Raw genomic sequence first — 26,005 nt, 5'->3', positions numbered from 1 at the left:
AGAATCGGAAGTGCTCAACCTAAAGTTCTTGACACTAAAAAGCAGAATGTCCTTTGGCGCTCATGCCTCTAACAATTGTTGAGGAGAATGTAACTGATCTGTAGCAAGTTGTGGCGATTATAAAGTTCACTATCGGCACAGGCAATTTCAAACACTATTTGCAACGAGTTTGCAACGATTTTTCTTCATCTTCTATCTTTAGTTGTCAGTAGACCGCTGGTTTTCCTGCTATAATTTTTTTTTCTTTTTGGATCGAAATTATCATGCCTGTCATTCATAGAAACTGTATGTGCACGCTTGCCTATCACTAATTCTAGTGCAGTGCAGTAAAACCAGTGTGTTACTCTTTTTCGTGGTAAGAGCTTGATGAATGGCTGCGCTCTAAATGTCGGCCTTGCCTTTTTGTTTACATTGCAGCAGTACGTCCAGTACGTATACAAACAAGAATATTCACCGAAAGTTTAGAAGTATTATGTTTCAAGTGATCCTAAATTTGTTTTGTCTGCTCCAAACCTGCTTCCAAAACACAAATTCTCCTGCTCTGAATCTGCTCCAAAAGACTATTTTTTGGGCTCCAAATCTTAAAGGAACACTAAAGTCAAATAACAATTTATGTCAGAGTGAAAGCTCAATGTATGAAAACATCTAAAACGACAATATTATTGACAGTAGTGCCCTAGCTACCAAGAAATTAAGGTAAATGCACAAGAATACATGTGCGACAGTAGGAAATTCTCAAGATGATATTGGTGATGTCAGACGAACCGCCTACAATTACTCACTAGTAATTGATCTAGCTGGACTAAATTAAGAACCTTCTGTGAATCAATAGGTGTAATAAAATGCTGCTTGTTCGTTTCTGTTTGATTCATGAAAAAAAGAACCGCCGGACATTACTATGGGGAATGGCGTGAGGGGTTCAAGAATTCAGTTTTCGCTTAGCTAAACTGGACAGCTCGTGCCATCTAGCGGGGCCCAGTTGAACGAAAACATGTCTGCAATCTCGGAGCATATGGCAGAAAATTGATCAATGGCCGTTGTTGTTGCTGTGGTTCCCACTGCTTTCATTCTGTCTATTAGTGTTGGTGACCGCACAGTTAAGCTGGGCAATGTTGTGCACTGCAACAGTGATGCGTCTTGGGGCAGGTAATTTGAAGTTCGCTAACCCGATTCGGGCCACTAAAACGTGATTTTATTTCAAAATAAGCCCTTCCTTGGCACAAAAGTAACACTATGAAGTTTCTGGACCTCTCTTCAACAATCAACATCAACTTAATAGTTGCCTTTGTGCCCCTTTAAACTGGCTGGACCACCACTGAGGTAGAGTTTCAAAGATGGTGAAAAGAGGTCCCAAACCACTTCTCATGTACGGTGAAAAAAAAAAAATATTCTACGCACAGCGAATACTGCTACAGTAAAAGCTCGTTAATTCAACACCCGTTAATTCGGAAATTTCGATAATTCGGACGGCTCTATTGGTCCCGGCCAAAGTGCATGTTAGTCTATGGAACCAAACCTTCGTTATTTCGTCGGAATTCGGCTCCGCACCGCTTAATTAGGACAAATGCTGACGGCTGCTGCTACACAAAAGTGTGATAAAGCAGCGCTGGCACCACTGGAGTGAAACCGAAACCTGAGTGGCATTGCCATCATTATCAACTAGTGGGGGCGATCGCTGCATCACCGAACGTCGGCGTCTTCTTTCTTCTCCACTCAGCGCCTCCGACGCCATGTTCCCTTGTGTTGTCGTGTCGGAATCATTTCTTCTTGCGGAGTTCTCTTCTTCTTCCATTGTGACCGTATTTGCATGCCACCACCATCGTGCGCTACAGTGATGGCAACGCCGAAAAGGCGGCAGTACTACGACGCGAAGAACTTGGCGACTAAAGTGGAAATTTTGGAAGCACTGAAAACGGCGAATCGCGACAGCAGGTTATGACCAAGTACAACGTGAAGCGGAGCACGTTGGGAACTAACGTGAAAAATGAACAACAGATTCGACAAGCCTTCGAAAGCGAGAAGTTTCATGCCTCTAGAAAGCGGTTGCGAACCGCAGCTCATCCCCAGCTCGAAGAAGCTTTGCTCCGGTGGATTACTGACTGTCGCAACGCGCATCTGCCTTTGAGCGGACCTCTCATCATGGCGCAAGGTGAGAAGTACGCTGCAATGATGAACATTGAATCGTTCAAAGCGTCAGAAGGGTGGTTTGCGAGGTTTCGAGAGAGACACGAACTTGTCTTCAGGAGTGTGTGCGGCGAAAAAGCCAGTGTTGACGAAAGCGTGACCACCGAGTGGAGAAATGTGAAGCTGCTGGAGCACATCGCCGCATATGAACCACGTGACGTGTTCAATGCAGATGAAACTGCTCTATTTTTCAGAGCTCTGCCCGACAAGACGGTGACTTTCAAAGGGGACGCGTGCATTGGTGGCAAGAAGTGCAAGCAAAGGATAACTGTGCTTCTTGCCGCCAATATGACTGGCACGGAGCGCTTGCCACTACTTGTCGTCGAGAAGGCGCTTAAGCCACGTTGTTTTAAGAACGTCAAAAGCCTTCCTGTCGAGTACACAGCGAACAGGAAGGCATGGGTGACATTGGACATTTTTCGCGGCTGGCTGCAGCAGTTGGACCGGCACTCCACGTCGAAGGACCGCAAGATAATTATGGTTGTTGACAACTGCAGCGCCCATAACTGTGCAGTCGAACTGAAGAGCATCAAAGTAGTTTTTTTGCCGCCCAACACTGCGTCTGCTCTTCAGCCGATGGACCAGGGTATCATTCACTACGTGAAGTCGAAGTGCCGCAAGCACCTGCTAGAGCGAAGGATCCTATTGCATGAAGCTGCAAAGTTGTATCAAGTGGACTTACTCGGCGCAGTACACATCATCGCCCACGTGTGGAAAAACACTCTGCTGCAAGTCATCGCCAACTGTTTTCGGCACAGAGGTTTTGTGAGGCCCGAGCGTGCAGCAGTGGCTGACGATGGCATCGAGGAGGTGTCAGCCGAGTCCACCGATGATGACTGCCCGACTTTCGATGCTGTCCTTCCCACAGATGTGACCTTTCAGGACTACATCGCGATTGATCATGGTGTCGCCACGAGTGGTCTCCTGACCGATCAAGAGATTATTAATGTCACGGGCGCCCATGAAGACCACGATTCCGACGAAGAATCATGCGAGGAGATACAGCCGCGACCTCATCGCACCTCACGGAAAGTCTCGGAGGCGCTGTTAATATTAGAGGACGCTTGCCTGAAAACTCCCAACAGCTTGCGTGCTGTTGGCCATTTGGAACAGTTAAGAAAAATTGTGATGTCAGCCGGAATCTGTGCGAAAACGCAGACGACAATTACAAAATACTTCAACAAATAAAGGTATGCTTCTGCAGCTTGATTTTAAATGTTGTTTTCCCTGTTCATTTGTTAATTCGGCATTTGGTTAATTTGGACAGTTTTTCCGGTCCCGTGAAATCCGAATTAACGAGCTTTTACTGTATAAACAGCTCAGCTAAGTTTTGTAGTCATGCATGGTGCATACCGTAGAGTGTATGCTGTTGGCTGATAGTAGCTGACATTAGTCAAGAGTCAGATGCACTTCTTGCTATTCACACAGTGTCTAAATTAGGAAGTAGATGTAAGCAAAACTTTCATTTTATACGTTTATATTGTCGCGACCCCGTGACAATATAAACGTGCGTGGCAATATGAATGGGCTGTATGCATGTTCAAGCAAAAATTTCACCATGCTTTTTCGGTGTGGCAGCCTTTGTGCTTCGATTACAGTTTTCGATACTATAAGTTGATTCAAAGCTTACGAAGCTTTTGTGTAGCAACAAGTTCCAATGCCGCAGGTCTTGGTCAGAGTACACCCAGCTGTATCGAGCACTTCGTGCCTCTTGTCTGGTACTGAACCCTTTACTGCACTACTCAGCAGTGCGTATTGTTGCTTCCAAAATCACCAGTACGCTTGCGGATGTCCTCATCATCTCTTTTACACGGCTTGTGGGCAAAGCACCTTGCCAGGCATTGCTTGGTATTTAGTTGACCAAATACGCTATCTGGATTTGGCACTATTCCTCGGTCAAGCCGACCTGAGCAGAGCTCAACCGATTTTGTGCACAGAAGAAACGATGATCTGTGCGGCTACCATGGGGTGCCACCACACCACACTCTACAGTAGCATGCATTGGAATTACTTTGGTAGTGGGGAAATATGTTTGAAGAGAAAAGAAAGAGTATTCCAGATAGTTGCATGTCATCAAAACTATCAAATTGTGAAGCTGTCACCCCTTTCGTTCAGTGTCACATTTTGCTCCCAAGTTTTGGCAGAGTTTTGAATAAGGATTTCTTTGTTGTTTTTCTATTCACGTTAAGCTGTGTGGATGCTATGAAACAATGCAATCATTTACAGCCGTGCTAGAATGCTCCGATAGCGTTTCACTATGGTTGAAGCAAATCAGCCGACCCACTCGCTCAAAATGCATATTCCTATCACAGCTGTGCTAGAACACAAGCAGTGCTCCATGCACTGCTATTGTGCATGACATGCCTGCTTTGCCAACTTGGCGAGGCATGGTTGTATACTATCTTCCCATGTAAAGGGAAACCTAAACCACCCAGAGTTCGAAATTCAGCTGTGGTGGGGAAGTTTTGCACGAGTGTACAGCGACCATGCAGTCGTGAGAATTTCTCGAAACGGTGCTGTAATAGCGGAGTCAGATGCATCTGTATATTGAAATCCAGTTTTCACTTCTTCGCTTCGCTATGCTCCCTTGGTATCCTTTCCCAAAGCCACTTTGCCCTCTACTGAGCGTCCCTCCTGATCGCGTGTGGCATACATCATAGCCCACGTGCGGCTTGAAGCACGGTCTTTTGGTTGCTGTGACTCCATCCCTCCGTTGACTCTGTCAACTGCCTGCTCACTGCTGCTGCCAGGCCAGTATGGACCCTCGTGTTACAGGCAGCAGTAGCTGACTCACAAGTAAGTGCAGGATCACGGGTAGCATAACAAACAACAACAAGCAGCGCAGACAGCTCCTTGCAGATTAATCAAAAGTCGTAGGCTCTTGCTCGATCAATCACAGCATCAATGTGATGCACGTCGGAGATTCAAGTTTTTGCCGTTACGCGGGGGGCCCAAAGGCCCGGAGAGCAGGAGGGATTGTTTCTTTGAATTTGTGGCACGCTGGAGGCTCTTAGCGTTGCCATGTGTGGAATCCTTCACTGTGAAGGCATTCTGCACACAATGTGCGTTTTTACTTCAAATGTCCGAAAAGATATTGGAGGTGGTTAGGAGCCCTTTAAGCACGAAAATGATGGACATTAGGTTTATAGTTTACCCTTTGTCATCCCCCTCGTGCAGCTTGCACCATGTTCATAGGGAAGAGTGCATAAAGTTTGGGATATACTCCTGTATGGGATATGGGATAGAGGCAGCCGTAGAACAAATCGATTTTGTTAACATTGTTAGAAAAGGCTTTTATTGCCACTGACTGAGGCCATGAAGACCCTGCTGGTGTGTCTGGTGTCTCCGTTTTTGCTCTCGTGCTTGCTGGCGCTTCTTCATCTTCTGGTGGTCTGCCATTATTGGCAATAGAATGAACAGCTCTGTAACTCCAATCATGATGAACAGATTAAAAAAAATTGCACCAATCAATTTATGAGGCAATGGACCTAATAATGAGGCCATTCAGTGATTACTTAAAGTTTTTTGGTAACATGAAAATTCACTTCAAATACTGCAAAGACATCTCTTATTATAAAAAGTATTCTACATTAATATGTTGCTTGCACCAACATCACAGTTGGAATCATGTGATAGCAATGGGCCATTACAATAAACCATCAAATGCGAACTGATCACCTCTCAAAATATTCTGAAGGTTGTCAGTCAGTGACGAAGGTGCGTGTTTGGTTACCTTTTCAGTTGTGTGGTGCTTCAACTGCATTGTTGCTGAAGTCAGGAGGAAGCTAGGAAGTGTACACGTCTTCTTCAATTTCTGCATGATACAAAATTATAGACCCTCTTTGTCATTGTAAAGCTAGCTTTCGTGCGATGTGGTTAGCCCAAGTAATTGGGGCTAGTCAATTAGTGAAAGCAGGATGTTCAAGCACAGTTTGATTGCCTTATGATTCAGAAATGCAGCATCTGGCTCTCACTGTAAAAGCACATGACAGGCAAGCCCCGGCACTTAAAACCAGGACCTTATCATCTTCACTCAAAGGACGGCAGGTGCCACCATTAGTTGGGCAAGTATGCAACACAGCGAAGCTTACCTGCGAATCATAAAAGGGCTTTATTGGAGGTTTTCTTAGCCCCTCCAGAGCTGGCGATCTAATTCTTTGGGGGGGGGGGGGGGGAAGCAGGCGTGCAGCACCGTCCTTCATCAATTTAGAAAAAGTCGGGTCAGTTTTCAGTTTTTAATATTACCATTGAAACTTTATAGTGAAATTGGCTGGAGAGTTTATTTTCTTCGTATGAATTTTTCCCCAACCAGACAGATCTTTGTTGAATACCCCTCACGTAATATCCCATGTGGTACCTTTTATGTAATATGAATAAATTAATAAATAAATATGTTCACCTTCAGAATTCCGCATGAATTGAAATTTCACAATGTTTGAGGGTGCGAGGAAATGACATTTCAGTAGAGTTAAATTCAGAGCTTAAAAATAAAAGCCAGAAAACTGCGAGAGTTGTTCACTTTTAAAGTAAGAAATATTTTAGTATTGCCAATCACTGTGTCAATCCCTAGATTGTATATTTGTAACAGAGAAGTAATAAATAATTTTACGAGTCTGCAGCAAGGAAACAGACTAAATGAATACTTCATGACACTACAATGTGCAGCAAATGTTCATACGTTGCAAAACGTGCGTAAAAACATCTTTTACTGCGAAACTATATGCATGTGTGCAAAGATGCATACCACCTGAATAGAGAGATGACCGCTCGCACGTTTATAACTATGCATCAGTAACTGCATTTGATATTCAACCAAGCTGCACAGCACTGCAAAGTATTACGCAGCACTTTGTAAGAAAAGGGGACCACAAATGCTATGTGTAACACGTAGAAAGCAATGTCACTAGCAAGGATGCCCATGTGGTGGCACAGAGACTTGAACCGGAAGTCGATGCAGACTTGTGTCATAGCCCACTATTTTTTATGGGTGGCAGGTTTTACTATCCGTTTATTGATTATTTCTTTATTGCTGTTTAACACAGTTTGAGTTGTATTCTGGTTTAGAGCAATGTGTACATGAATGTGACATGTTTGGACCACAACCAGCATTCATCGGTTGCGATAAAAAAGTCTACTCTTAAATTGTTCATGTTCTAGGTGCATTTCGGGGGAGCGATACATCAATGCTTAGAATCTGCCCGTTGATTGTCTGCCATTATTGCGTTGTGCCAGCATGCAGGGGCCCTTTTTCTTGCAACCATCATCTTCTGTGGCTGCTTGACAAGTACACAGGAAGTTTGGAAAGCAACAAGGAACTGCATTGCTCCTCAATCTGCATGCCATGCACCATAGTCATTTTCCTCACATTATCCCAGGATAACATATTTTCAGAATGTCAATTTCTTAGAAGTGAACGTCGCATATCGTGCACAAGGAATGGACCTTTTTCATTAATACAGCAACAATGGGGAGAAGCGGTGTTTCTCCAGGTTTTTCTTTCTGTACTTGCCTGCGTATCTGGGCATGGTACACATCGGCATGTTGTTTCAAAGGCCTAAGGCATGACGTGCAGGGTGGCAGGTGCAGTATAATTTACCTAGCAAGGCAAAAAAGTCTACATGTAGGTGCTTTTAAGAGGGCCCGTGATGTGAGCACTTGGAGACTAGTACCTATGTTGTAGAGTACAGGCATCTCCCTTCATAAGGGCAATCATTTTTTTTAGAAGATCCACAAGACTTCCTCCAGGTCGTGGAAGCTTGCTACGTGCACAGGGAGTGGCAAGGCATATATGAACACAAAAGTAACAAACACAACTAGCAGTTCTGCAGCTCCGCTGAACTGTCATTGACTTGTCGCAAAGGTGGATTGCAGCGCTTTCACATTCCCTATAAGCAGGTTGTGCACTGCTCAAGAGAAGGAACAACAAAAGTCGCAAAGTATCTATTGACCTTTTCAATGGAGAGGAGGACACTCTTTCTGGGCTGTTGCACAGGGGCACAAAAGCCAACGTCACAGCCTCGGCAGCGCATTTTTTCGGGTGGTCATGCATGTTAGAGGACTATGGCAGCACCCAGGGAGCCTTCAGTGAAAATGTCTGTAAGCGTTGCTGTGGGGCACATAGGGTGATGATGCAAGTAATGTATTATTTGATCGCATGCTTCAACTTCTTTGATCGAGTGATTTTTCGTTCGCAAGAGTGAAAGAGGTAAATATGTACTTGCCTCACTGAGACGGCCATTGAAGGGTCTGCTACGCATTCTGTGCAGCGATGCCCCACCACCTGAGGGACTCAGACTACTACTGCACCATCATTTCCAGCACACAAGACAAACTGAGATTCTGAGACAACTGTCGTTCGGATCATTCCCATGGTCCGAACAAGTTTGACGATGACAGCGACTGTGAAAAGCTCTATGGAGATGGCAGCCTCAGTGCTATGGCAGCCGCGCAGCTACTTCTCTGGAAGCTCCTCAAGCTCATCATTGACCATTCCAAAAGCTTGGCACAGTTTTGGTAAAACCCGTGCCACCAGCCGCAACAGCTAGTGCTTGTGCAGTGGTAAACAGTGCATTCCTTGTGCACTTCAGGCTTGCTATGACTGCGAGGCACCTCACGCAGCCTTCTTCACTACATTTATATTTGCTCAGATTTCGTGCACCACTGACTGTTTGAGAAACGGTGCAGCAGTCCAGTATTGTGGTTGCTAGACCTGTATTTTCTAATTGCTAACACGTTTTCTTACATTACACTTTGCCTAAGTTTTAAAGGAGCCCTAAAACAACTGCTAAACTGATTCTAAAAGACAAGGCGTGCAAACACGGATACAAAATGAAGTCAAGACACCACAAACTTGACTCCCACTCACTGGACTTGACTTCTTTTTTTTGGGTCTGTGTTGGCATATGCTCTCTCTCTTTAGAATAAAATACTTACCAGCAACTCACTCAGCTTTCTGAAATTATAAACTTTCGAACACATTAATAATATGTTTCCAAACTGTAGTCAGTTCCTCTGTGAACATGCCTGCAGAAAAGAATTTAAAGTTTTGTGTCAGAAATAACCTAAATTGCTTTCTCTCTCGCTTGTGATGTCATTACCATGGGCGTGCGTAAGGTTCCCTATCAGAAGGGGCAAACGTTCATTGCAGCGAACATTTGCCCCCGCCCTCTCCCCCAGGTAACTTATCCCCTCCATATGCATGCCTGTGGTCATTACCAGATATGCACTGAGCTAGAGCAAGCAGACACAAAAGGTGATGGCGTGTATCTTGGTTTGGAAAATATTCTCAGGAACAGTACTGTTGCCAATCTTCAGTTAATCAAAACTAAGCATGCCTGCGACTTTATAGAGACTGAGGGCATATTACCTACAGTGAAAGCTCGTTAATACACATTTAATGGCAATTTAAAAAATGCCTGAATCTACTGAATGTAGATTATAAAAGTATAAAAACAACAAGCAAAACCTATGACACCAATAAACAAAAGTTTGTCATATCAATGCACATTCATGTATTCTTGACCAACACCCAAGTCTGCGCCACCGCGGTGATCTAGTGGCTATGGTACTCGTCTGCTGACCCACAGTTCGCGGGATCGAATCTTGGCTGTGACAGCTGCATTTTCGAGGGAGGCAAAAATGCTGTAGACCCGTGTGCTCAGATTTGGGCGCACGTTAAAGAACCCCAGGTGGTCCAAATTTGTGGAGCCTTCCACTACGGCATTTCTCATACTCAAATAGTGGTTCTGGGACATTGAACCCCACATATCATCATCAACACCTAAGTCCAGTATATATTTTTTTTTCATAAGAGCTGTCTAAGCCCTGCAAATTTTATGACACTACTTTCATAATGTGACCATAGTTGGAGACCCCCATTGCCTAATTAACCAAATATAGCCTAAAGCAGCAATCTTATTACATACCTCCACTGCCAAGGTTACCACACACATGGAACAATAATTTTCGTCGTTGAAAAATGGCCAGCAACTGATTGTTCGTCCATCACAATGCAGCAAGCGAGCTTTATGCGAGCATGTGGACCTCAGCTAAAGCTTTTCATCATCAACAGTGTCCGCCATGTTTTATTTGTGACATTGTGCGTGCATTGCTCGAAGTCAAAATGAAGAGGGCCGCATCAGCTGTGGACAAAACCGTAGTTGCTAAAGACGTGATCATATTGCCCTCATAGTTCGAAAGGCCTACATATGGCCCACATTCAGCATTGAAAGGAAATGATTGTGCACCGCATCTGCTGCGAACGAAACTTTGCTTTAGAAGGCAAGGACGGCAACTCGGCAATTCTGAAGGTGAAATGAAACTACTGCTTGTCACAGCGTTGCTGCCAGTCACTACCGAAATGATCTTAGCACTCCCACACTTTGCATGTGCCAAGTAAAAAAAGAAAACAAAAACACAGCGATTAAAGCCCTGGATCTTATTCAGTGTAATTGTGCATAACGACCACCCCTTTCTGTAGGCCTGTGGCCGTTTCATTTATCTGCAAACGTTTTCGCATCTTTGTGTCACGGATTGGTGGCGCTTTGTGCTCAGTGCACTCCGAGGATCTTTTGAATTAACTGGCTTATGGTTAGATTTGACCAAATTAACGAGAGTTTGATGCCATTGAACAATGTATATGCTTGCCAGGAATAGCAAACATATCTGAATCATTCAATATTACAAATTGGTGGGTTTTTGAATTAACGAGCGTTCACTGTATTTGCCTTTCCAGCCCTGAGTGACAGTTGTTTGTTTACCGTTTCGTTTTCTTTTTTGCTCGTGTGAAATGGCAGCAAGCATACTAGACATGCGTTCTCTTTCAAAACACTACGTTCCTGAATTAGTAGCTTGTCTGGTGCCGAGCTTACTATGACAGTATTCACCACTGCATTCTGCCATCTTTAAAACCACTGAAACACCTGACAGATAACTGAAAGCTATTCAGTACACACATTATAGCTTACAGTGCACTCGGACACATGGACAAAGAATAGATGCACGAAAACAAGCGCTGCTGTAGATATAATAGATCTTCACCAATTAGTACGCTCAAAAACTTTGCTCACTGTGCACAGTCTGAATTTCGCTGCAACCTATCTATTCAGCTAGTTGGTAATCGTGTAGCTAGGGCTGACTAACGGGTGCTCTGGTCCAGCGTAACAGTTGCTCACTGCTTCTTCTGCAGCTGTTTAGGCACCTTGAGTGTAACAGTGTGCCACTACATGCCATCGCTATGTGTGTCTGAAGCAGAAGTATTGGCCTACATGCTCAATGAAAGAAGGGGAGATGACATGACTTTTGGGCGAGGTCTTGCCATCCCCCTGTCCGCCTCGGTAGCGCAGTAGGCAGCGCGTCAGTCCCATAAGGTAATAATTGCCATCGCCCTATGCATATTTCATTACACTCCTGGAGAGTAAAGGAGAGAGAAAGCACTTGAACGATTTGATAAATAACCTTAGATTTCACTTAAAACTGGTGGAGTCAAACATTTTTTTTTCTGCTAAAAGAATCGTGAGACAATCTGAGACAACAGTGTGGTCTTTGTACAATTATTTAGATAGATGTATAGGGCCCCATCAGGTTGGCAGTGAAGGCCCTATTGGTTTTATTACTCACAAGGCTTGCAAAAATTACATAGCAGAGTGCATTTCGAACTATGCCTGAACAGTGATATAGAGCCATCATTGCAATGGCATTAGGTGGATTTCCATTCATGGGAATTGGAGAAACACCATTTATTTTTTATTTTTCACAGTCATTCCGAGCAGTTGCCATAGTTTCACGATTCTGCGTTTTGAAGAGCTGCACTCCGCTTAAATAGCGATAAAACTGCCTGAATGGTTATCACTACTGTTGAGGCTGCTAATGGACTTTTCTCTCAAATATGCGGAGGTACGAGCCATGAAACATGACTGGCACACCTCACACAAAATCTGGTGTACAGCATGCCGTGTGTATGCATTGATTTAGAGTTACTTTACCAATACATTAGTGATTGCTTTCTCTTCATAGTCGCGGTATGTAAAAGCTGTGGGGAAGCTGTCCAAATCAACGAAGTCCTGTGCATTATACAAGTGTGGCGCTTCGTGGCGCAGTGCTGATATCTCTGTATGCTACGAGGCTATGTGCAGTGTCGTGACAGCATTGCAATGCTGTTTCTGGTGCCATGTCAGCACGTGTCTTCGTGTCACTTGAAAGCTCTGTGAACCTTTTTCTGGCCATGCATGGCCTGTAGCTGCTCACTTGACGATTGCCACAACTACTTTTGTCCGTCTGTGCCCTGGCACACAGATGCTCGTCCAAGATAATCACGTCGGGTACTGTTCCTGGGATGCAGAAAAGAACCATTAGGTACACCTCAGAAAACAATCAAGTCTGTGGACTAATGGTAGCCAGCATAAGAAATATCCGCGCCACTACCGTCTAAGGAGTCAGTCCCTGCTTCAGAGCGTTGTAGGGCCGTCCTAATTCTGTATATACAGCATTTAAACATCTTGTAGATACTCTGTAAATAAGAATCATCTGCTAGTAGAGTAACCAGCTGGGCTAGTTGGTTTACATTCATCTTAAAGGCTTTCTGACTGCCAGTCTTCGTCCAGTCTCATTCTTTCTCCATAATTGTTGGTGCAGTTGAAAAACCTTGAAAAGGATTGTGTGCTAGTGTTTAAAAATCGCCATGTCTCACCTGTTCACTAATGCTAGATTTTCTTTATGTACCGAATTCTGTTCCTGTTGTCAAACAGGGTTTGTCAAGTTAGTTTTGTTGCAAAAATCAAGTTTTGTTTTCCCATAGATACATATGGCATCGTATGGCTTGAGCTACTTCCTGACATTTTGCAATAGTGTCAGCCATTCCAATGCGTGTTGCGGCTACCTTTACATCTAGCTTTATTTTCAATGTATGGTCATAGAGCACTCCTCACCAGGCTTGGGCATTATTAACGGATAGCTTAGGCACATTGGTCGAGCAGTGTAAGCACATCTGCAAAGTATTATGCAGTTGTACTGCATGAAAGCAGCTAAATTTTCAAGCCAAAGTTCATACCTATATTTTCTGAAGAAAGCCCTGCTTCCAGCTGCAGCCGAGGTAACAGTGTACTATTATGTGGCAATATATATTGTATGCACATTCACATACTTTTGCAATGAAAAGATACACACAGTGGAAAGCGTGGATTTCGGCAAAGACCAACATGCCTTGGCTGTCACAAAGCGAATCTGCGCTTTCAGCCGGCGTCGCCATAGCTAGAATCTTGCTCTGGCTTGCAGTGTCCCACTGCGGGGGCTTACTCCTACCATTGATGCCTGGAACTCTGAACTCACACAGGGTGCGATAGCAGCAGCTGCAGTAAGATTCCAGCACTACGTGATGGCAACTGAAATTGCAGATTCATCTAGCGAGAGCCAAGGCTTGTCAGAGTTGAACTGTTCCGAAGATCATGCTTTGCACTGTTTGCATTACTAAACATTATATGATAGTACAATGCAGTGCCTGATACACCAGCAGCTGCAGAACATTGCAGAGGACATTATTAACACTAACGTGGAATGCAAATGAGTACTGAGATGGGAAGAGAAGCGCACAGGGTGAGCATAAGCATCTACTGACTTTTTTTTAATTAAAATTAAATTACTATACATCATAATCCATGGTGAAGTCAGCATGGTTAACCGAAGGTGAAGAAAATGACCCTTTTTTCAGTACCCACACTGTAGCCGGTGTAGTAGGATGAGTGTAATGATAAAAGAAGACATATTTGGCAATACAATAACCATGGGAATATTTTCTGCCACTGTTTGCCTAAGACCCGATCAATGGCTTCCCCATGTTAAAAAGAACAAATACAACAACACAATGGTGACATGCTTTTGTTTTTCTTTTTATTGTGCACTGTTGAATCTATACATGATGTGTTCCTTATTTTGTTTAAAATGCTGAAATGGGACACATTTTATTATTCACATTATTTTTGTTTAGTAAATCTACATGAAAATTCTCATAGGAAAAGCTTTTGAGTTGAAATGTACAATGTAAACTCATAGCAGTCAGGCTTTTTTCGGTGCCACGAGTTATGCAAGCAATATATTAAAATTTAAAAAGTTTCCCGTTTCTCCCACCTCTTTTAAAATAATTTTTCAAATATGTCGATTTTGTTTGAAGCTTTTTTATTAGCATTCTTGGTCTCATGTATAACTGCACTGCCTGTAGTGTTCAATTTATTGTGGCCTTTTTACGTAAGTGAACCATTTTCATGTAACTTTCCGTGTTGGCATGTTCATGTTTACAAATTATCAAAGCCGGAGTAAATGTGGGGATGATATGGCATGAACTGACACAACATACATGAGTGACCATTTTTTTTTTTCAAAATGTAAGGCCAACAAAACACAATGCAGCAATTTGCCAAATGGTCAGTTCTTGTTTTCGAAGCTATGCTCTCTTATAAAAAGTTTTTCATGAAAAATTTTATGTGCAGAAATGTTAGGCATGGTCACACAGTTTGAGAAACAACATATGTTTTAGAAGGCCAAATTTAACAAAACTATCTTATGCAAGGCACATTGTGATGAAAAGGTTGAAGTATGGAGCAATCGGTGTCTCCAAGAATTGGCTTTTTTTTCCATTTTATATTGGTGGGTATTTCTTTCAGTTTCCTTTTGCGAACCCTCTCAGCATAAGTAGTTATTTTTTCCTACAATAAAAATTGTACTGAAGGCCCAAAGATTTGCTTCAGCTTACTGTGTGGACACCGCAACAGTCATGTTAATGTGTATGATTTACATGTCCTGACATTACTGTGTGCGTAAGGGTGTGATCTGAGAACATTTTTGACGTACCACATTGGCCAACGATAATGTTGACTACCTTTGTGCTTAATTAGCAGTTTGTCAGCTCTTAGAACTCATTCTGGAGTGTGATGCATCACAGTGCTATTCTTTTTCTGCTTTTTGGCCAGCTCTATTGGTAGACAAAATACTATTGCAGGAAAGGTAGCTTCTCAATATGTTGCCTTTAGCATTTTCACCTGACTGCTTTGTAGCACTTACAGATTAACTTTGTAGTTTTGCAATACAAGATTGTCTTTAGTCTTGTGTGCACTTCCATTTGTGGACCTTTTTTTCACATGGAATGCTATAACATTTTTAGTAGATGCTGCAATCGTAATATTAAGGAAAGTCACCATAATCTGACATTACAACCACAAATAAATATGTAGAAATTTTAAATAATCTTTGGAGTAATATTGTAAAAAGGCATACATTTTAGATATTGTATACCCTTCAAAGGGATACACAATATCCAGCATGCTAGATAGCATGTAGGAAGTGAACTAAGTAGTTTCGCACAAAGCTTTCTTACAGGATAGTTTTGCTAAGCTAATATAACTACGTAGCAGCACCCTGTAATGCCTGCTGACATTATTTTTCCGTGAACAGGTAGGTAGAAGCTTCTGCCAGGACAAAAAAGAGCAATGTTAAAAAAAAATATGTTGTTTGTTGTTCCTTTTATATACCAAGTCATTGTGTCGTATGTCACGTGCCTTCGTTGCCATGTGTTCTTTTGAAGATGTTTCAAGCAAGCAGACCACCACGCCACTGCAGATCGCACAGTGTTCTCTATAGGAATGTACAATTGTGGGGAACAGCACTTGCTTTAACATTGGCGTTGGATTATGTGATGTTTGTTCTATAATGAGGAATGTTTTATTTGGTCCTCATCATATGTATGTCTAACCGGGTTATAATGTTTGTGTGACTGCTATTTTTTCTGTTATTTGAACTGCTTGTGTATATCGTCTGGCGTATGGTGCGAGTTGTTTTGTGAAATGTACCTCTAATAAGTGTGAAGCCCAGTTGGGTCAGCACTGATCATGCTCATGCTTTGAGTGTCCCACCACACCATTTTTATTTGTCTCACACTGTGTCTAAAACTCAGCTCAGCTGGTGAGCTGCAGTCACAAAATCCCGACGGATGAAAGAAGTTTGAGCATAATGTTGGCTTACGTTGCGATTTGATGAGGGAACCTTCTCCGCATCTCATGCTCAAAAGTGGCTGAAATGTGGATGTTGGTTTTCAGATACGGCGTTTTTGTTCCATAGCTATGCTTTAATGCATGGGGTGTCTAAAAAAAAAAAAAAAAAAAAAACGCTTGAGGACAGTCACACCTGTGTGGCTCATGACAAAAGAAAAAAAAAAAGTGAGAATACTAGAGCCGTGTGCAGGTGCTAGCTAGCGAAAGACTGTGTGTTTGGGACCCTTGTTGTTTGTCCTGTCCTACTGTGGTGTCTCATCCCAAGTGCAGTTTACATAATAATGTGTTGCAATTCTTTCCCTTCGTGGTGTATTGGTGCAGGACATTCAGCCCTATTGGTATTTCTGACTTATCCCTCTGGTTTCTTTGATTGCTATCATTAATAAGCAAAATACAGGCATGTTGCGGCCAACTCTAAATCATTCAAAAATATTTTTGTGTGTGAATTCAGCTTATTCACCCTGTGCAGAGCTCTCCTGTACTTCTTTTCTTCTTTTAAGCACATGCATAAATTTATTTCATGTAATCTTGTTGCTTGTGTACGAGCCTTTCCACATGCTCTTTCTCGTGAGGCATCATCTTGGTTTAAAACATTGAGGCAAACTTTTTTTAATGTAGTTTAGGTTACTAATGACGTGCGACATCAATACTTGTTAGTATTATGTCTCTCTTATTGCATTATAAAGACTGAATGAGCACTTCACAGGCAAATTGCAATTTTCGTGAAGTGAAATACTTCAAGAGAACATGCCTTATGTCTAGTGCTATTTCTGTATCATATCCAGCCAAAGAGTAAGCCTTTGTTTCTAGGTCATATTAGATGAGCACAAGGTTTTCTAGCATTGCTGAATGTTTTATAATGTTCTATGCATATTTCTTAGCTAATGATGCACTTTTTTTCCATGTTATAGATTTGTTAAATAGATATATAGTACTAAAAAGTTTTAACTATTTGTGAGTTTGATGCATAGTAAGCCGTATTTTTAGTTTTTCTTTAGGGAATCTATCGTGCAACTATGTTAGGCTAAGTAACTGGAGAGTAGCGACATTTTTTATTTCCAAGTGGTATGTGTATTGAGAAATATTTGGTGTATTGGTATAGCTGTCATAATCTATGGTGTATTCACCAGAGTGTATGCTTTGTAGCATATCTTTTTTGCCGCGCATACAGGAGAATGCTGCAACCTGTACCATCTATATCCCTGAGCTCTTTGCTAGATTGGCAGTGCTCAAACATCACATGAAAGTGCAACTTGATGATATACCTTGTATAATAATGCTTGCAGTATCTACTTTGTTGGTTAGCTAGGTGAAGCAGATGCGTTATCAGATCAGTCCACGGTCTAATGGGAAAATAAGACAGGTGTTGTCAGCTGTGCAGAAAGAGCGAGTTGAACAATCGGTTCACTCACTTGTCTCTGTTAGTTCTCCAGGAAAAATTTAGGCGGCAGTGTCAAATCTGTTGACAAAAATGCTGCAGAATGCAATTTCTATGCAAGACTTGAGGCTAAGTCAGAAGTAGACTCGAGAGAAGTATTCTTTTTTTTTAAATTCTGGAAGCAAATGTGCAGGTCAGTGTGTTTGCACTGTATCTTTGTGTGCCATTCATTTAATCCTATACACATAGTGTATGTGTGTCTATTTTGAGTGTGTTTTGCCAAATACAGTTGAACTCCTCTATAAAAGATACGCTCTGAGCAGCAATTCTTGTCTATTACATGAGATGTTTCTTATAAGCAGGGCACCACGTAGGCATTTCCTTATCAACCCGGATTTTTTATAGGCACATTGGTGTCTTTTTTACCCATTTGTCTCTCATATCAGTGTCTTTTATAAAGGGATTCAACTGTACTTGCATAAGCAGATGCTACAGTCTTGCCTCCAGTATTGTAGTAGACTAGGTAGATAAGTGGGTGTTGTAGGGAAAGCTCACTTCTCAGATCAGTAAGATTTCTGGTGTAAGTCATTGCCTAGAGCCACACTCATTGGCGTATCGGGCAAGGGGGTTGCGAGCCCCCCCCCCCCCCCCCCCACTGAGAAAAGTTGCGGGGGCTGAGCCCCACCAGTTTCGACAGTGCTCACTCTTGGCTGCACGCTGGGGAAACCAACAAATAAGGCGAAGTTTTCTGTCACAACAGTAATAACTCAATTATGTTCTTACACGAGAATGAAAGTGATACGAGGCATGTTACATCATAATGAAATTATGCCAGCATTTCTGCTATGATGACTTTCCTTGCGGTTCTTTGCGGTGCGGGTCCCCTATACGATGTTTTCGTGTCTTGTGCTGTAGTATCGCAAAGCAGGCAAGTGCTGAACAGGAGCCCTATATTATTAAATCACTTGTTCATGTTTTTATTTTGCTGTGACTTGTTAATGCAGTTACGGATGGGAACGAGCAAACTGTTTATAGATCTGTCAAACCGCTTGCTGCTTCCGAAAATACTTTACTTTGAAAAGTGTATATCATCACCGCTGCTCTGTTGATGCTGCTGCGAGCCGATGAGTGTGACGAATCATTTTTGATCTTCAAGTTTTTTCGCACTGAAACGCCAAAAATTGTTTCCTCTATAGTCTCTGATAAACCTGATCAGCCTTGTTTATGGCAACTTGGAAGTTGGAGCTATAGCAGCAGTAAAACACGAAAATGAAATGCCCCTTTACAGAGGTAATTTAATACTCACTGTGCATTAATAAATGAGGGTTTGCTGAATGTATGTTTTGGTGTTTGGCAGCTATAGACCTGTTTGATGTGTATCTATGTATCCTCGTTGACGCTTGGTACATCTCTATCCCGACGACTAACATATATGATAAATTTAATAAACAAACTATTGTGCTATCTGTAATTACCTACCAAAGCATAATCAGAGAGAGAGAGGCGTTATGACAAGATGAGCATCGCATACTGGACACACACACACACACACACACGCACGCACATGCACGCACACACGCACACGTAGTTGGGTAGGTCTGCCTTCCCACTCGCTAAAGAGTTGGTACGCCACTGGCCACACCTAATTATGCTTCAGCATTTGCAAAAGGATGGTTGTGCCATTTGTATGGGCATGCCTGAAGGGTCATTTACGAAGTTGTGACTATTGCCCTGAGAGGATGTAGATTAAGCAGCAAGGGCCGCACAAAAAGTTCCTCACATCTGTAAAAACCATGCACATACTTCTTTCTTGAGTAGCAGAGCCAGATGATGCATAAAGACTACTTGACTTTGTTAGGTGTCCATAAGTTCTTTCACAAACATGCTATTCAGGAAGACCAGATCTTATTAAATATATGACTTAAGGAAGTGCTTTAGATTTTCTGAGAGAAATTTATAGAGCAAAAGTACAAGGAAAACTGAGCTCATCAGCTCAACGATTGTTTATGAAGGAATACTAGTAAAAACATTGAAAAATTACGTGCATTCCGTGTGTTAGTCAAGATGACAAATATCACTGATGCGTTAATGTTTGTCATCAGTACTGTGTCATTGAAGTGGTGCTTTTATTGAATTCATGATGGTGTTTTGCATTTGAAGATGAGAATATTCATTCAAAATACTTGTAATAATGGGCCTAAATGGCATTGTCATATCTGCCAGAATTCCACCTAGAGGCCGAGGCAAGGAAAAGTGCACCAGGAACTCTGCCCCTTGACCTGCAACAGTAACTTGTGTGCCTCCTGGGTCAGCCCATATTTGAACATTTCATATGTGGTATTATACTAGTGTACACTATCTTTAAGCTTAGCTTAAAGATAGTGTACACTACTTAGCTCTGCAATAATGCAAATACACCTGGTTGCCATTGGTTGCTTCTTCAATAGTGAAAAAAGCAGTGAATCACACTTGTATGAGTAGTACAGGTTGTTGTATAAGCTGATTCATTATTCCTCTAGAATGTTTTATGCCTAAGTGTTCATGTACACATGCCTACCAACCACTGATTAAAGAGTCGGACCATTGTAGGCAAGCTAAGGCTGAAATTACTACTCTCAGTATGTACCGAATGGCCCACCAGAGTCTGTACACGACCTTGGTCAACTTTAAACCGGGGTGTGTTCTTGTGAAAAAAAAAATCACCAAAGGATTGGCTGGAGTGCAGGCACTGTCCCTAAAAACAAAAAGTTATACAATCATTGCACATCTGACACTCCAAGTACACTTGTCTGAGAAGTGTCAATTAGCTCACTTTGGTACCTCAGTAACTTTTCCTGCCCACTTTTTCTCATAGGTTTTGCAACATGCAGCGAAGTGTCATCCACACGAAGGCAGCGAGCGCGAAGCTATGAAAGGATTTTATGGGGGTTCTTCAAAAACAAATAATCCTTTCAGTGAGCAAAAATATGTCTCGCCTGAACAGTCAGCAGCTTAAACAATGGGATTAAACAGGAAGCAAGCACATAAAAACTCAGCAGCGAAATAACTTGCAGGGGTGTCAAACAATTTAGTGAGCGGATGATATCTGCCAAACTTATGTAGCTTTTTTGGTGCCCAGGAATGAGAAATCGTCTCGCAATGTTGCCAAAGCTATGGTTTCGATCATGGGACTGGTCAGCTAGTCCTCCTGCTGTCAACATGCTCACTCCAGCAACATTCCTCGTTTGGTGATTTCTCACTGCTTTGTGTCTCGGCTGTTCCTTTATCTTACGTCAGTTTGAATTTTTTTTAGTGGCTGGATTTATATTTTTCATGTTGGGAAAGTGCTCTGCACCTGTAGTGTTCATAAGCTTTAGGTACACACATCTGTGCCATCAATGAACTTCATAAGTGACCTTTGTGTGGACTCGGCCAGTTAGTCGTTAGTCTGTCTGTCCTACACTAATAGTATTTAGAAGTACTGGAGGATTGAAAAGTGTATGGTAGCACTTTTTTTCCTGCAGTGCATATTTCACAACACTATTGCTTCATAATTATTATGAGCAGCAATAATATACTTTAGGAGTGAGAATCTGCTCTGAGGCAGCATAGATTACAATATTTCTCAAAATTTTATCTGTCCATAGCGAGCACCACTTCATTTAGAGGCAGCATTTCTGTCTAACTTTTGTTTTGCCTTTGTAGTAGTACATGCACTGCTGGTCAAAGTACTCTTTTAAAGGGCCACTCACCAGAGCTCATACCAAATTTTAATTAGACCATGGATGTTGTTGGGTGTCCGATGAGGAACATTTTGTCAAAAAAAGTTTTTGAATCGGTTAATTACGAGCTGAAAAAACTGTTCTTTAAAAGCGGCATGAAACGAGGATGACAGGAGGCGAGCTCGGAATCCTCGCCGCTCCTTTGCGTAGCCTTCGCAGGCCAAATCTCTTCCCTACCCTCTCCGGCATCCGACCAAGACTTCACATGCGCATGATGTGCGCGAACAAGCCCAACCCCCATGCACACGAGCGGCATCTTTTTTTTTGTTGTTGCTCTTGTTGTTGTTGTTGACCAGCGTTGTTTTGAGGTGTACTGCCTGTTTCTGCGGGATGGTTCGGAAACGCTGGCTTAAACGCGGTATAAACTATATGAGCACAATGAATGCGTGAACGCATAGGAGCGTTCCACGGCTGTCGTCTGCTCGGTGCGCTGACCGCAACCGCGGGGGCATGAACACATGCGAAACGGGGGCACATGAGCCCCACATCTCGTTGCGATTCACGGGGGAAAAAAATGAAGGAAAAAGAATGCTCACGTTTTCTTATTATATCTCATTATTTATTTAGAGATTTATTAATCTCTTCAAGCAACAAATACGTATGTTGTGTTAAATAATTTTCGCCAAGCCACGTGTCACTGTTGGCAACGTCAGAGCATAGTCATCTACGTAGAGGACAAACGTCACTGCATTGCCGTGCACGTAGGGCCGTTTATACAGGCACGTCATACGCTCATTCTCTGGGCGCAAGCCCACAAAAGAAAGGAGGAGCAGCGTTCATCTTGAAATTTCACCCATTTCTGCGGCGCATGGTTTTGCAAATTTTGGTGATCATGAACGCCTAATCGCATGGCGCTTGTCAGCTCAAAATTGTCAAACCTGGTGAGTGGCCGTTTAAGCTTGGTAGCAGCTGCTTTTTTTTGCATCAAAGTAGCAAATTGGGCTGGTTGGAACATACTCATCACGATCAGTGCACAAAAAGGACAAAAAAACACAAGAAAGTACGCAACACAAGCACTGTCTAACAACTGGAAGTTTAATGGAAGAAACGTGTCATATATATGCAAGCGTAAAGGCATAGAAAAACCTTGACCCTGCCAACCAAGCACGTAATCAAGTGTGCTATAGATCGGAAATCTCAGCATCTGTGATTTTTTGTGCATGGCAGATTCGTAGGATGAATCTCAGTGTTGTGGTTCACAAGCATGGGCCAGCAGTAAGCACATGCAATTGATGATCTTGTGTCATGCAAAAGAATAGCACCAAGGACAAATATTTAGTTACAGTTGGAATTATGGATGCATTCCCGCAAACCCTTTTCTCGAGTCTTTATGAATCAAGACTGCTGTTTTGTGGAGATTAAAATTCTGTTTGCAAGGTGGCTCTGCTGATTGGTGTTCGACATAACTCATGGCAGCCAGCCAATAATGCAATGATATCGTAGATTATCTTTGTGTAGACAGATAAGCAGGCAAAGCGGGCAATTTAGCTAAGCCTGTCCATTTTCTTTTCTGACTTTGCTGCATTGCATACTGTAGTAAATTACTGTCAATTTGTATCTCACACAAACACTATATATTACTTCATTGGGTCCAGAGGAGTTATTAAAGTGAACAGGTTACAGACATAGGGTTGTAAAGAAAACAACAGTCGAGTCAAGCTTTTCCACAGAAGAGATAAGGTTGCTTGAGAAAACAATTTCACGTCAATTTTCTGAAGCTCAAACCACTTACTGTTGGGCCTTGAATACTGTCTGTTACACTTTCCTTCTGCTTGTACTACAGAAAAATTTGTTGCTATTGTTAACCTAAACAATGGGAGTAGCAGCATTTAGATGCTTTTTCATTGAGGTAATCTCGCAGATTTCTCACTACCATTTTCGATGCTCATTTTTCATCTCGCAAATATAATGTGAGAATAAAAATCGTACTCACTTTGTCTTTAATTTCCTCCATTTCGAGGTTTGGGAAATGTTACAAATGAAAATAATTGTATATAATATAAAATATAAATTTACTGCAAATAGTAAATGTTGCTGCTGGGCAGCATCTAGATTTAGAAAAGCAAGTATCTCAAAATAATGAGTATGCAGTTGATTTTCATTCTTATGGTAAGTCTGAACTTTTAACTGCTTGGAAGAACCATACGGAGTCAAAGTGACAAAACAGTTGACAGTCGCATGAGCTAACAAGCACAGGCAAAAGCTTATGCTCTCACATTTCATTCACTCAACTCACATTTGATTTACCCTCATTCCACCTTTAATTCACGTTATGTCATGCTCATTCACCTTTAATTCACTTGATGCACTTGCTGGTAACTGCTAATCACTTGTCGTACACTTTCCGCTTTTATAAGCCTTATTTTCACCCGTAAAGTGCGTGTAGGTTCCACAGACGACTTTTCCTACCATTCTGGTTGACAACACCGTGCACCTGACCTTGTTTTTTATGATACAAGTAAAGCTCTACCTTAATAAATATGCAACTCATATGAACGCACTCACAGACACTCAAAATGACTCTTGATTTGCCATTACGCCTCCTAAACTATGACAAAAAATTATGAAACTGGCGAGTCATGGACAACTGGTGAGACTGAACAATTGCAGCACCAATTTTCTTTCTAATGGTCTTAGTAACGTGAATTTGAGATATCTATTTATTAATTTTTGAAATACAAGATGTCCCTATGATCTGCCTCGGCATTTTCTTCACACCTGGTATGGATTGATCACTTACACTTATTTTTTTTTCTTACAAGAGCTTATTTGTCCATATAACTAATATGTACCTAGTATCTTTCAGCTGCAGTCTATGACTTCATCTCTGCTTCGTGTTTGCCTTTGGTGTCTGTTAGAAAGAGAAAGGAATTTACATTTTTCTCATCGTCGGGAGTTATTGCTACTGCACCTTACATATTTCTAGTGCACTCTGCTCAAGTTTCTGTAACAGCCTTATCTGAAGCTCATTGTAAATTACAGATCGATTTTGGTGCTTAGTACCATTCTTATGAAGGCATTTTTTTTTGTCTGAGATACCATACAGTCTTCTTTAGAAGGGTGCACAAGATATGTTTAGCACACACACTGATTATTCAGAGGGGATTTGCTGATTCTTTTTTTTTTGTTCAGGCAGCATTGACGTTTACTGAAACACTGCTTTCTAAAGGAGCCCTACAACACTTTCTGAGCTTGCTTAGAAAATGCTGCTGATCAATACAAGAGACTCCAACAAACATGTGAGTAAAACATTATGGTGCGACATACGGCAAGAAATTGACAATTGACTTTGCAAGTCAGCTAGAAATTGCTTGCTTTTCCCTGGAGAAATCATGGTGTAAGCTTAGTTTCTATTGCATCATAAGCACATGGACTCAACCATTGGCTGATTTGAACGTCATAAGCTATTTACCGATGCAGCTACCATGGTGTCCCAACGTGGCCGTGTCGCAGTTCATAGTGCTAATATTGCAATCAATGTAGAACTACACCAGCAGGCTTGTGATCGCACTCAAAATGAGCCCCATATTTAAAGAAAAAAAAAGGGCTCAAGATGATGCCCGTTATCAGATCTTCTGTGTAGCCTTCAATGCGCTTGCATGGACAAAACAAGAGCAAAAGGGCTTAGAATGTAAGAAATCTGTAACTCTGCTTGTACTCGGTAGATTTTAAAGTTGCTTGTGGCAGTTGATTCGTGAGGCAATGAAATCTTGTAGTGAGGTAATTATATGATTACTTGGAGTAGTATTGCAGGGTATTTGTATGGGAGGACTTTGGTGCATCAGAGCGTTCAGTACATGGGTGCAGAATACATGCTGTATTACTTTTACTCTTCGTAGTGCACTATTTATTATTATTATTATTGATGCCATGACTACTATTACAGCATATGCACTCCAGTATGTTAGAGCTCCATTTTCTGTTGGGCGGATTACTCATGCTAACTTACAATAAAGTTCCCATGTTTGCTCAGTCACATTGTTCTTTTTTTGTGCCATCCTCAATTTACCAATCAAGGACCAAAAGGAAAATTGAAGCATTATTTAGAGCAAAATGAGATGTTACGAAATGCCAGTTGGCAACAAGAAGAGTGCTCCATACTCTCTGTCATGGCTACGGGCAGTGCTAACACTCCCTGCTTTAAAGGCTCAAATACACCCGATAAAGTGAATAGGAGGATGACAGCTGCCGTAGATCAATTGGTAAAGCATTAAACACTGTATTTGAAAGTGTCAAGTTCACTTCCTGGTGGCGGCAAGGTATCTTTTTGTCCACTTTAACTTCCACACATCGCGACATACTATTTCCTCTATACATTTTTTCGCTTGATTGTGTGTTGGTTGTCATAAACCAAGGTCTTTTTTATTCGCACCTCAAATAAACAACAGTTTTCTGTATAGCAATAATGTGTAAAAATAGTTCAGAGAATAGGAATAGTCACTACCAATAGGCTACCATGTGGCTGTCTAGCACACCATCACCTATCAGTATGCTCACTGAGTAAAGTGTAGCCGGACGTTCAACCATGAAGGAATCGCTCAGTGGTACACCATACTTCAGAAGTGTGTTGTTGGTACATTGTTTCCTTCTTGTAGTTCTCTTGTGCCCCTGCTAGGCAAATCTAGTGTGACTGAAAGGAAGTGCTG

At 42.0% G+C, this 26,005-nt stretch overlaps 1 protein-coding gene across 1 annotated transcript in view; it reads left to right on the top strand.

Moving 5' to 3' along the window:
- Window positions 1-25,335, top strand: part of Zwilch (zwilch kinetochore protein) — a 153,148-nt gene extending 127,813 nt beyond the window's left edge. Inside the window, exon 16 of the mRNA XM_037423688.2 lies at window positions 8,451-25,335. Coding sequence (XP_037279585.1) covers window positions 8,451-8,527 — 77 coding nt within the window. The 3' untranslated portion in view covers window positions 8,528-25,335. The remainder of the gene's footprint in view (window positions 1-8,450) is intronic.
- Window positions 25,336-26,005: the final 670 nt, after the last annotated feature.

Source organism: Rhipicephalus microplus, chromosome 4 (genome assembly GCF_043290135.1).
Source record: "Rhipicephalus microplus isolate Deutch F79 chromosome 4, USDA_Rmic, whole genome shotgun sequence".
In the NCBI taxonomy this organism is placed as follows: domain Eukaryota; kingdom Metazoa; phylum Arthropoda; class Arachnida; order Ixodida; family Ixodidae; genus Rhipicephalus; species Rhipicephalus microplus.
This window is presented reverse-complemented; position numbering and strand designations above follow the sequence as displayed.